At 37.9% G+C, this 13,327-nt stretch overlaps 1 protein-coding gene across 1 annotated transcript in view; it reads right to left on the bottom strand.

Annotated features, from left to right (window-relative positions):
- Positions 1-2,568: 2,568 nt before the first annotated feature.
- LOC101351628 (isopentenyl-diphosphate delta-isomerase 2-like) overlaps positions 2,569-13,327 on the bottom strand; it is a 44,955-nt gene continuing 34,196 nt past the window's right edge. The window contains 4 exon segments of the mRNA XM_012558238.1: positions 2,569-2,886; positions 7,196-7,314; positions 9,263-9,355; positions 9,766-9,928. Coding sequence (XP_012413692.1) covers positions 2,569-2,886; positions 7,196-7,314; positions 9,263-9,355; positions 9,766-9,928 — 693 coding nt within the window.

The following is a 13,327-nucleotide window of genomic DNA, read 5'->3' as shown; positions in this document are numbered from 1 at the left end:
AGAGGTTTTATAATGAACGGGTTTTAAAAATGGTCAACTGCTTTTTCTGCATCAATTTATATGCTCATGTGTTTTTCTTCTGCCAATATGGTAGATTACATTAATTGATTTTTGAGTATTGAGCCAGCCTCGCATTCCTGGAAAACCCTGTTTGGTCATGGTGTATATTAACTATATACACATCTAAATTCTGTTTGCTAATATTTTGCTAAGGATCTTTATTCATGAGGGATAGAGGTCCATAGTTCTTTTTTTGGGGACTTTTTTTTTTTCTTCTGATTTTGGTATCAAGGTAATACTGGCCTCATAAAATGAATTAGAAAGCGCTCTCTTCTAATTTCTAGAAGAGATTGTAGAATTGATGTTCTTACTTTAAATGTTTGGTAGAATTCTCCATTGAGACCATCAGGCCCTGTATGTTTATTTTTTGGGAGTGTTTAAATTACAAATTCAATTTCTCTAATAGGTATAGCACTTATGCAAAGTATTTATTTCATATTTACTGAGCTGTGCTTTTTGAGGAATTGGTCCATTTCAAGTAAGTTGTCAAATACATGTGATTTTTGTATATTGAACTTGTATTGAGCAACCTTATTAAATTCACTTATTATTGCTAACAATAATCTGTAGTTTTAATTTTTTACATACGTAGCCATATTGTCAGAAAATATAGTTGTAGTTCTTCTTTATAGTCTTTATAAAATTTTATTCATTTATCGTGTTAATGGAAGAACTTCTGGTGTGATGTTGAATGAAATAATGATGGCAGGTGCAGTATCACTTCTGTGATTACTGATTCATGAGGCACAATCAGATTCAAGAGACACAGATAAGTTTTAATCTAATACTACATTTATTTAGCTTTATAGTAGGATACAAGGAAGTTAGAATCATAGCAGGAATATCATTTCATCTCACTGGGAATTACACAAGTACACAGTTTCTTTTGTCAGCAAAGTTAGAAAATACAGATTCAATTTCTTTAATAACTATAGGACTATTCAAATTTTCTACTTATTCTTCTGTTGGCTTTGATTGTGCATTTTAAGAACGTTCCATTTTTTTCCCAAGGCTCACATTTGCTGGTATATAATATGTCTTTTGGAGCCCTGGTGGCACGGTGATTAAAAGCTCAGGTCAGCCGTTCGAGTTCACCAGCCATGCCTTGGAAACATTATAGCCCTGTTCTACCCTGTCCTATAGGGTCACTATGAGTTGGAATCAACTCAGCGGCCTTGGGTTTGGTTTTGGTTGGTTTAATATGCCTTTCAAAATCTTGAGAAGCAAGTGTATGTATGTATTTTATTTTAATATTTCTCATAGGAAAATTGAGTTACTTTGAAGAGAATAAGCTATGGATTTAATTAAATCAATGTTATAAAACCTAAAGATAAAATAAAATTCATTTAAAACTGAAGACATTTTCTGCTAAAGAAAACACTTTCAATATGTAGTGATCTTTCTACTGAGGCATTTAATTTTTACATAAAGAATGATTCATTACCTGCTAAAAGTGAACAGTGGCAATTTAACACTAGTATTAAGTAAAAAGCTATTATAAGTTTAAATTTCATTAGATTGTAAAATAATATTCTAATAAGATTTATCTATGCTTACTAGAAATAAGAATCAAAAGCTCATTTTTCTTTCATCCACAAACAACAAAATAACATCTAAGTTTGAAGAACGGAAATCTCCAGGGGTTTATTATCCAAGGCAGGCGGCAGTTTCACTACATTACCAAGTCTGGTTTTAAAACATAATTTCTTTCCCAATAGTGTGCACTCAGGTCTAATTTAAAAATGTATAATCACTTTGTGCTAAAAAATAGAGTAATTTTTAAAAGCAAAACTGCCTTTGTTTACAAGCGGATTGTGGAGATATAAGCCAACTGCAAGAACAAAAGTGGATGAATGTAGAGACACCTGGTTGAGATCATATACATTTCCTGTGTCGTTTGTACTTAGAATATAACATATGTAAACATGAACCCATTTTAGAGATGAACTAAAATGCATATGGCCAAGTCTTAAGATACAAGATTGAACGTGTATTTCTTAAAAATAAACTTTGTTTTGTACTCTGAAATAAATGATGCTTTAAAAAGTAGCAATAATCATGCAGAGAAATCCCTTTATGACTCTCTGGGAGTTTGGATAGCGTCATTGAATAACTAGGATCACGGTTCACCTAATAGTCTAGTATAACTAATTCCAGTCCTCTCAAGAACCCTACACCAGGTCTTTCAGGATCAGCTACTGCTAACTGGCCAACTGCATATAAGATGAAAATTGTGTAAGGGGAAACATTAAATTTCCTCTTCAAAACCAGACATGGAAAGTATATAAATGAGAAAAAGGAAAAAAATAGGATAACAGAGTAGATTAAAAGATTAAAAATACGTGATTTGTAGATTATTAGCAATCAGGTTTTTCTTTCTTTCTTTCTTTTCCTTTGGTAAAGGTGTATAATTACCAGGCAATTGTGTGTCATGTTTGCCTGCAGTGAAAACACAGCATTTTCTGTTTGGGTGTAGTGTTTCTGGCTAATTCTCATCATTCATGCTCCTCACACTCTGTGTATTTTATCAAGCTCAACAAACTGGGTTACTTCATCTAAATGAGGCCACCACTTACACAGAAACTTCTCTGCGATGGTTCTCAGCCACAGGGCAACTGTGACTTCTCTCCTGGCTCCCCTTTCCAGCAACTCCGGTAACTCCTCTTTGGTCATGTAGCAGAAATGTCTTGTTTCACTGGGACCTGGATTCACAGGGATATTCTTTCTCATAAGCAGAAGATAACAAACTTCATATTCTCCCCAAATTTTATCTGATCTTGCCTTGTGATGATATATTGTCATAAAAAAAATGTCTTCTAGAGAAATCTATGACAAAAATTGACACAGTGTTACAACAGAGGGTTCTGGACAGAGCTGGAGAAGGATATAGAACAAAATTCTAACACACACACAAAAAAGACCAGATTTACTGGCCTAAAAGACACTGGAGAAACCCCGAGAGTGTGACCCCCAGACACTCTTTTAGCTCAGAGGTGAAGTCACTTCCGTGGTTCACTGTTCAGCTGGGGATTGGACAGCCCCATAAAACAAAACGAGACTAATGAAGCACAGCAGTCCAGGGACAAGGACTAGCAGGCAGAAGGGGACAGGAAAGCTGGTAATAGGGAACCCAAGGTTGAGTAAGGACAGTGTCAACATGTAGTGAGGTTGTCAACTATTGTCATAGGGCAACATGTGTACTAACTGTTAAATGAGAAACTATTTTGTTCTGTAAGCCTTCATCTAAAGAGAGAATAGCAGCACAATTGGAAGATCGTAGTTGATGTCACTGAACTGTGCATGTAGAAATTTTTGAAATGGTGTATCTTTGGCTATGTATATTTTCACCACAAAAAAAAAATGTTCGAGCAGGGAGAGGGTTGAGATGTTGTGGGGTTGTTAACCAATGTCATAAAACAATATGTGTACTACTGTTTAATGAGAAACTATTTGTTCTGTAAACCTTCACCTGAAGTACAATTTAAAAAAAAAAAAAAAAAAGCTTGCAAGTGGCCGTCTAAGATGCATCAATTGGTCCCAACCACCTGGAATAAAGGGAATGAAGAACAACAAAGACACAAGGAAAGTATTAGCCCAAGAGACAGAAAGGGCCACATAAACCAGAGACTTCATCAGCCTGAGACCAGAAGAACTAGATGGTGCCTGGCTACCACCAATGACTTCCCTGACAAGGAACACAACAGAGAGTCCCAGCTGGAGCAGGAGAAAGGTGGGGTGTAGAACTCAAATTCTAGTAAGAAGACCAGACTTAATGGTCTGGCTGAGACTGGAGGAACCTTGGAAAGTATGGCCCCTGGATTCTTTATCAGCCCAGAACTAAAACAATTTCTCAGGCCAACTCTTCAGACAGGGATTGGACTGGACTGTGGGGCATAAAGTGATACTTGTGAGGAGTGTGCCTCTTAGCTCAAGTAGATACAAGAGACTAAACAGGTGGCTTCTTTCTGGAGGTGAGATGGGAAGGCAGAGAGGGTTAGGAGCTGGTTGAATGGACGTGGGGAATCAGGGGTGGAAAGGAGGAGTGTGCTGTTACAGTATGGGGAGAGCAACTAGGGTCACATAACAATGTATGTATAAATTTTTGTATGGGAAAAAATAAAATTTAAAAAAACAGCAAAACACACAAATTAGACAGTTTCTACATGTACATTTCAGTAACATTGATTATATTCTTTGAGTTGTGCAACACTCTCACCCTCATTTTCTGAGTTGTTCCTCCCCAGTTAAGGTAAACTCACTGCTCCCACGGTTCCTATATAATCTTTGAGTTGCTGTTGTCAATTTCATCCCATATAGATAGATCTTAAAAGAGCACATGTTCATGCAGACATTTTTCACTAGTTTGACTGAACTATTTTCTGGTTTTAAGTAGACGTTAGGGGATATTTTTGGTTTAAGTTTTAAAGATTATCTCAGGGTAATAGTTTCAGGGGTTTATCCAGGCTCCATGGCTCCAGCAAGTTTGGAATCCATGAGAATTTGAAATTCTGGTCTGCATTTTCCCTCTTTTGATCAGGATTCTTGTATAGAATCTTTGATCAATATGTCCAGTAATGGTAGCTGGGTACCATCCAGTTCTTCAGGTCTCATAGCAAAGGAGGCAGTTGTTCATGGAGGTAATCAGTCACACATTCCATTTCCTACTCTTATTCCTGACTCTCCTTCTTCCTCTGTTGCACCAGGTGAGTAGAGACCAATTGTTGTGCCTTGGTAGATGCTGTATTTTGCAGTTATAATAAGGTTGGTAAATTGGTCTCATTGAAATGGCAGCTTGTGAGCAAATACCTGAAGAGGTGAGAAAGCAAGCCAGGTAGATAAGAGGACAAGTATCCTGGCACAAAGAATCCTGTGTAGCTGGAGAAGAGTGAGCATGGAGTGAATAATAGCAGAAAAATCAGAGAAGTTATGAGGGTTCAAATAATCCAGGGCTTTATGAGCCATTGTAAGGACTTGACTTCTACTCTTAAAGAGATGAACAGCCATTGCAAGCTATTAAGCAGTGGAGTGACATAGTCAGACATGTTTTAAAAAGATCGCTCTAGCTTCTGTATTAGAGTAGACTTTAGAAAAGCACTGATAGGAGCAGGGATATAAGCTAGAAAGTTATTTTAAAAAATAAACAAGAGATATTTGTAGTTTGGACCAGGGTGGTAGCAGTGGAGATGGTGAAAAGTTGTTCTATGTTTACATTTCGAAGATAGAAACAAGAGAATTCAATTACCTTTGTTTTTGGTCTAAGCATCTGGTATGGGAATGTTATTAACTGGGGAGGCAAAGGATTAAGAGACTGAATTCTTTTTTTTCTAATTTTGGGATACGTTTTAAACTATCCAAAGAGGCCTGGTGGCACAACGGTTAACCTCTCGACTGCTAACAAAAAGGTTGGCAGTTCAAACCTACCCAGCAGCTCCATGAAAGAAGACCTCGCTATCTACTCCCATAAAGATTACAGCCTAGAAAACTGTATGGGACGGTTCTACTCTGTCACATGAGGTCGCTATGAGTTGAATCAACTTGGCAGCTCCGAACAAAACAACATTAAACTATCTAAACTATTCAAGTAGAGGTGTTGAGGACCCTCTTGGATATATGAACCTGGAGTTCAAGGGAGAGGCCAAGTCTCTGCATATAAATTTTGTGTTGTTGGCATGTAGATTTAAGTCATGAGATTGAATGAGATAATCAAAAGAGTGAGTGAAATCAGGATAGTAAGGAGTAGTCCTGGGACATTCCCATGTTCAGTGGATAAGAATAAAGGAAGAACAAGAAAGAAGACTATAGGCTCAAACCAGCAGAGTGTACGTTTTGGGAGCTCTGTTAAGAAAATATTTCTAGAAGTATTGAAGGATTACCAGTTTTAAATGCTACTTATAGGTTAAATAAGATGAGGACTGGGAATATACCATTTGATTTATCAAGGAGAAAGTCCTCAGAGCTCTTTCCAGGATGAATTTTGCTGGAGTGGTAGGAGCAAAAGTTGATTGAAGTAGATGGAAGAGAAAATGGGAGGGGAGAATTAGCAACACTGATTCTAGTCCACTCATTTTAGAAGTTCTGCAGTAAAAGGGAGTGGAGAAATGAGGGAGATGTCATGGATTAAATTGTGTCCCCCCAAAATATGTGTCAACTTGCTAGGCCATGATTACCAGTATTGTGTGGTTGTCCACCATTTTGTGATCTGATGTGATTATCCTATTGTTGTAAATCCTAACCTCTATGATGCCAATGAGGCAGGATTAGAGGCAGTTATGTTAATGAGACAGGAGTGAATCTACAGGATTAGGTTGTATCTTGAGTCAATCTCTTTTGAGATGTAAAAGAGAGAATCAAGCAGAGAGACAATGAGACCTTCTACCACTAAGAAAGCAGAGCTGGGAGCGGAATACATCTTTGGACCCAGGGTCCCTGTGCTGAGACACTCCCAGACCAGGGGAAGATTGATGACAAGAACCTTCCCCGAGAACTGACAGAGAGAGAAAGCCTTTCGCTGGAGCTGGCACCCTCTGAAACTATAAGAGAATAAATTTCTCTTTGTTAAAGCCAAAAAAAAAAAAAAAAAATTGACGCAGTGTTAATTAACAATGCTAATGTTGAAAATATAGAATGTATAGGCAAAGTAGAGAAAATAAACATATATATTTTCAATCAAAAGAGTTAATTATCTAGACCTTAACTCTATCTAGCTAAACTTGTAGATTCAAGACTAAATAATAATCTGGTTTTGAATTTCTTTTATTTCAGTTTGTGTGTGTCATACATTAAAGAACTGTCCCCTCGCCCAATATAAACTAACCATCTCTGTCGAGAAAATATCCATTCTTTCTCAATTATTTTCTTTAATGGATAAAGGTAAAAAAAAACTCTAGACTTTCTGTTAGACTGAAATTTCAATCTCTTCTTTCTTCAATGTTTTATAGAAACCCAGACTCCTAAATAATCTCAACTATATCTAAAACTAACAAAAAATTTACAATGTACAAATCTCCTATTTATAACACTGCCTTTATGAGGCCAACAACACAAATCCAGTCACTGAACTCATGTCCAGCTTTCACCGAATGTCACTCATTGGATTCATCATTGGCACAGTGGACACTGGGCGGATATTGAGTACCTGCTCTGGGGGAGCCTGCAGCCGTCTCTGAGCTGCTCTCCTGACTCCAATGGCATCTTGCTCTTCCATTTTCAGTGGGTTGTATAAAGGATGACTAGAGCAAGACTCAGTGAAATATACTTGAGAGAATGCACATGGAAAGCCTTTCTCTTTGAAGACTGAATATATTAAGTACGAACACAGGCCCTTCAGGTAAAAACAAAATTATCTGTAACATAGTCTGGTTGAGAAGAAAGAGCAAGGGTTTACTCTGAGTGTACTGTGCAGATATTGGCTCTGTGGCTTTTATGGGCTGTGGGAGTTTGGGAAAAGTACCTGATAAGACAAGAGCTCCTCCCCTCCATCAAAAAAAAAAAAACAAAACCCACTGCCATCCAACTCATAGTGACCTCATGAAGTTTCCAAGACTGTAAATCTCTATGGGAGCAGACTGCCACATTTTTCTCCAACAGAGCCACTGGTGGTTTAGAACAACCAACCTTTCGGTTAGCAGTTGATTACTTTAACCACTGTGCCACCAGGGCTCCTTAGGAGTCCCAGGGTGGTGCAAATGGTTAATGAAGTCAGCTACTAACCAAAAGTTTCGAGGTTCCAGCCTGTGCCAATGAGCCCCAGAAGAAAGGCACAGTGATCAACTTCTGAAAAATCAGCCATTGAAAACCTTATGGACCACAGTTCTACTCTGACACACATACACCTGGTTTTACCTGACAAGATGAGTATAATGATATTTTTAAGAATGGATTACCCTTACTGTTCATCTGATACTTAATGTAGATCCATCGATTGGAAGTTAATTTCTCATGTATATGTCTTGTTATAGTGTCCAATTATGTCTTGGGACAGGGACCAGGACTCATACATATTTATACACAAGGAACCCCCCACCCCCCCAAAAAAAAAACAAAACCGTTGCTGTCCAGTTGATTCCAACTCATAGCAACTCTATAGGACAGAGTACAACTGCCCCATAGAGTGTCAAAGGAGCGGCTGGTGGATTCAAATACCGACCTTTTGGATAGCAGCCTAGCTCTTAACCACAGGGCTCCAAGTATCTAATATATCCTAAGGAGGAAGAAGAGCGTGTGTGTGTGTGAGGTGTGTTTTTGTGTAGGTTTTGAGGTGGAGTTGAGGAGACAGGAGTCACATTCAGAAAGAAGGATGATCTTGTTTAATGAATATAGTTTTACAGAAAGAATTTCAGGTATAATATCTTTGAGAAAGTTTTCTTAATGAAAGGTACTAATCACTTTACCTAAGTAATAGCAATACTATTTACGATGCTGGGGTTGGGGGGGAGCCACTCTCTTCTTTGACTATCTTTCCTTCCCATCTCACTCTTCAGATGCTGAAACCTTCTTTGAGCAGCAGAACCTCAAATGAAGAGGAACTAAGAAGAGTTTTTTTATTGCCAGAGTCTTCTATGCCAGGTCCTATCCACTTTTAATGTGTCAGGCAAGGCATGGTTTTGAAAAATTGAGGCCACTCCATGCAAAAAAAAAAAAAAAAAAAAGCTTAAAATGATTAGAGTTGATATAAATGCTTTTTTTCCTTAAAAGTGACTGTTCCTAACCTACTCATTCTCTCCTGATTTTGGGAAATGCAGAGAAATATAAAACCCGGAGACATGGATTGTAGAATAATCATTTTTGTCATATCTCCTTAATTATATACTAAATGTTATTTATTCTAATCTCTAAATCCTTAGATCAGACCTAGTCTGTACTTGACTTGTAATCAAAAGTTTGGGGATTCAAGTTCACCCACATGTACCACAGAAAGAGCTGATGATCTTCTGAAGAAGAAGCCATTGAAAATCGTAAGGAGCATAGTTCAACTCTGACACACACGATGTCACATACATCTGAATTGAATTGACAGTGACTGGTTTCGTTTTCTTTTCTTTTTTTTAAGTGTCTGTCTATACTGTTTATTTCCTCAGGGATGAACTGTTGACTAAAGTGAGAGCTACACAATGGCAATGCAGATAATTTATGTCCCAGATACTTCCAGGTCAAATCACATGGACATTTTCTCTTAAATTATAGTACAGTTGAATGGACTCACCAGGAAAAGTAAATTTTGTGTCTGATCTCTGCTATATCAAGACTTTATTCTCTGTGTTGAACAAGACAACATTGAAGGCTCAGTGCAACAGTCCTGAAAAAATAAATGCCAAATTATATGAACCTACAAATATGGAGCCAGTGTAATGATTTACTTGTCTTTCTGACCTGGGTCTCTGTCTCACAGAAAATCACTACAGCTGAAAACCTATGATATGGCTCCTGTGCAGAGGAAAGGTTAATACATGCTAGATGCCCAGACTGGTACTTCATGATCGCCAGGTAATGAAAACTTGAGGACAAATTCAAGCTCAAAACAAAAAGATTTAAGATGAACCCTTCCTGAATCTTCTCCTAAAGATGGCAAGCAACAAGAGCATAAGATGATTGGAGGTCTCCCCTCATGAGAAAATCCTGAAGTTTTTCCCCTCTTCTTCTCAGTCAGGTTGGGATAAAAAGGATAAAAATCTTGTAAAATAGACAAAGAATACATTTCCATACTACCTTTCTCAGTGTTTTCATTCAGATGGCAATTCCTCTTGGTACCGGCACCAATAACTTTATCATTTTCATCAACAACAATTAACATTTCATTTAAACGCTGCAACTGATGCTCATCAACCCAATCAAGATTTACTTCAGACTTTGCTGATAGTTGTGATCCAAACTAAAACACAAATGTACAATTTTATCTTTGTGTGAAATATACTGTTGTATAAATTTTGGTGGTTGTTACCAAAATTCTTTCAGTCTTAGCTGTTCCTTCATCATTAAGTAAGAGAAATAGTACTGTAATAGTGCAGCTGTTAGATGTAGAATGGTATAATGTGTTTCTAACTTAGGGTCGTCATGCATGGGAAGTCTCGGCTATATATATTCCTCAGGTCTCCCAGGATTCCTACAATTAAGAGTCTAATAGTAAATCCCCCCAAAAGAAACAAATACAGAGTACATGCTTAAGTAATGCTCTTTGTGGAACGTTTGTGGGGAAAAGAGCAGGGCCTGGGCAAAACCATAGGGTTTGGGTCAGTGACAGTGACGTTTCACACAGGAAAGCTAAATTTCTGGAGTCTTTCATTCATCCACAGAAAGCCTTGTGAATCCTCATCAGTGCCAGATACATCCTTGTTTGATAATTTCCTGGGAAAAAGATTTTTTCAAAAAATTTGTATTGTATAAATATAGAAAACCCAGCCCTTGCTAATTCCAAATTAACGTGAAAATGTTTTGAGTATCCTTTATTTTGATGCAGTCTTTTCATCGTCCTTTGCCCACATTAACTTTGCAGAAATGAGTGGACTCTGTCTCTTGTCATGACTTTTATTATTTTCTGCAGTCTGCTCACCCTCTTAGCCAAGAGGCTGCTTGACTGAAAAAAGATATGATACATCATGAGGACATGAGCTAGATAAGAAATATGAGAAAATAATTGTTGAATATACACAAAATTTTATCAATAAAGAAAGAATTCCCATGAGACAAAGAATATGTACTACTCTTTTTGGAAACTGGAGATTGCTGAGTGTCAGACGTTGAAACCTTGAGATTATACTGAATGCCCAACTTGAACCAGAGTTCTTTTATACCCTGGGGATGTAGAAAGGTATTAGTTATGATGTTCTCATATCTCTATATTCTAAAGGACAAAAAAACATACCCTGATATCTCTCTCTCTGTCTTACTCCCTGTTTCTTTTGTAATCCAAGGACAATGATAGAATTTTCATTCAATTTTTGAAGCTTACTAAGAGCATAAATAAGATAAAATAGGATTTAAATCCTAGATTAGGTCTTTGGTTTTATTTTAATTCATTTCTTGAAAATGAGTCATGATGATCATACTCAGATAAACAGTATCAGAGAGTAGGAAGATATTTTTACCTGGCTCACAAGATTGGCAGGCAAGATGGCAAGTAAGCAGCTAGCTCAAGTCAAAGAACCGGAGGTCAGATGAACAGGAGCCAGCTGCAGGATCCAGAGTGAGCAAAAGCTCATGAGCCTTGTCAGAAAGTCCATTTATATTGGATGCAGGCCACACCCCCAAGGAAACTCTCTTTCAACTGATTGGCTACTCACAGCATATCCCATCATGAAGGTGATCACGTTATATCAAATCTTATCATGGAAGTGATCACATCACCATATGACTGCCAAACTACACCATAACTTCCAAACCACTGAGAATCATGGCCCAGCCAAAATGGCAAACAACCTTAACAATCACAGTTAGATACAATGTTAGCTGTTCATTTTGAAAATAGCCAAGGGCATAAATCTTGTGAAGACGTTCGTTTCTCTCAAGCAGGGTGGATTATTCAATAGACAAGGAAAGTACGGTGCTTACTGTGCTTGCCAAATCATCTGTAGTGAACAGTTTCACATGGGTTTCATTACATCTTTGACTACTCATGAAAGTTTTCACTACAGATTAGTGAGTTAGCACAAGTAAGCCCATGCTTACCTTGATCACTGGGTCATCTGACACTCTAAGGGAATGTAAATTTGAAAAAAGGCTTTGATTCTGTAGAAAGGTGCTATGGGATTGGGAGAAACAGATGCCAGCCATAACTAGCAGCAGAATCTTTGATGTGGTGAGAATACGTGAAATTGTTCAATACAGAGGTCTAGTAAGCAAAGTAAGCACCGTGCTTACCTTGCCTATTGGATAATCCCCCCTGCTTTCAAATGAGTTATATGTTTGATAAATCTTTATTCAACATCATATTTTAGAAAAAAATTATAAGTTTTTCTTACAAGTTGTCTTCAAGTTGATTGTGACTCATGGCAATCCCATGTGCTGCAGAGTAGCACAGTGCTCCTAAGTTTTTCACCGGCTGTGACCTTTTAGAAGCAGATTAGCAGGGTTTTCTTTTGTGGAGTCTCTTGGTGGATTCGAACTGCCAACCTTTAAGTTAGTAGATGAGCACTTAGTTGTTTGCGCTACTCGGTACCCTAAATATTTCTTAGATAACAATAATATGAATCCATGAAATATAATGACAAAAAGATTCCATTCATGATTGAAGCAAATTATATATTGTGCCTTAGGAATATATTTAAGAATAAATGTGTATGCCCTACTAGAAGCCATTGTCAAATCCTAATGAGTGACATAATAAAACATTAAAAATGAGGCAAAATAAAATACCAATAGATGGCAGAGGACTTCCAGGCAACATGGTGCTACAGACAAAAGCACCACGCCATCCCGCCACAGCAAAGACCTGAAAAACTAAGTCAAACAGAGACAAACGTCAATCCTGGAAACCTAAGCATCAAATGAAGAGATAAAGAACTCAGCCAAGCACCAAATGGAATAAGAAACTGACATAGAACAGCGAGCGAGGAGAGATACATACAGAGGTCCCCAATCAGCTAATGCAGCACAGATTTGTCATCTTGGAGTCCTGTCAGAGATCAGAAAACAGGAAGTACGGGAAAGCAGCTTCACAGAGCTCCCAGCAGGAGACAGAACAACTGGTAACCAGAGATATACGCTTTCCCATCTTCCACCTTTCTTCACCCCCGCTTGGCCTCCTCTGCTTCCTGTCGCCACAATCTCTTGGCTGGGAGGCACAGGCTTCAGCTCTCTGCCACTTGGATTCTACCTGCCCACAATGGCTGTCTCCCTGAGTGCTATTTGTTTGTTGCTGGTGTTACTTTTTTCCACTTCTTTTGGTTTCTTCCATACCTTTCACCACCTCTTCCTCATTTCTCTTAAATACTTGGCTCCATGTGCCAACTTTGTTTCTTCTTGAAATTCTGTGAAACACTGATTGACTGTGGAGCTGCTTCCCGGCCCATCCTGTCCCACTGGTGGGTTCTATGACACTTTTCCTGTTTGTTTTGATTTGTTCTGTTTGTTTTCTTTTTCTTTTCTTGACTTGGGAACCCTTTCTAGTTGGGCTGTACTGCATGGCTTAGGAGCTACTTCCCCATTCTGAGCAGCTGCATGGTGGGATCTCTGTTTTTTTGTTTTTGTTTTTGTTTTTATTACTTTTGTTTTCTTTTCTCTCTTTTTTCCTTTTTTTTTTTCTTATTATACTTCAGGTGAAGGCTTACAGAAC

Source organism: Trichechus manatus, unplaced genomic scaffold, assembly GCF_000243295.1.
Source record: "Trichechus manatus latirostris isolate Lorelei unplaced genomic scaffold, TriManLat1.0 scaffold00149, whole genome shotgun sequence".
Taxonomy (NCBI): domain Eukaryota; kingdom Metazoa; phylum Chordata; class Mammalia; order Sirenia; family Trichechidae; genus Trichechus; species Trichechus manatus.
This window is presented reverse-complemented; position numbering and strand designations above follow the sequence as displayed.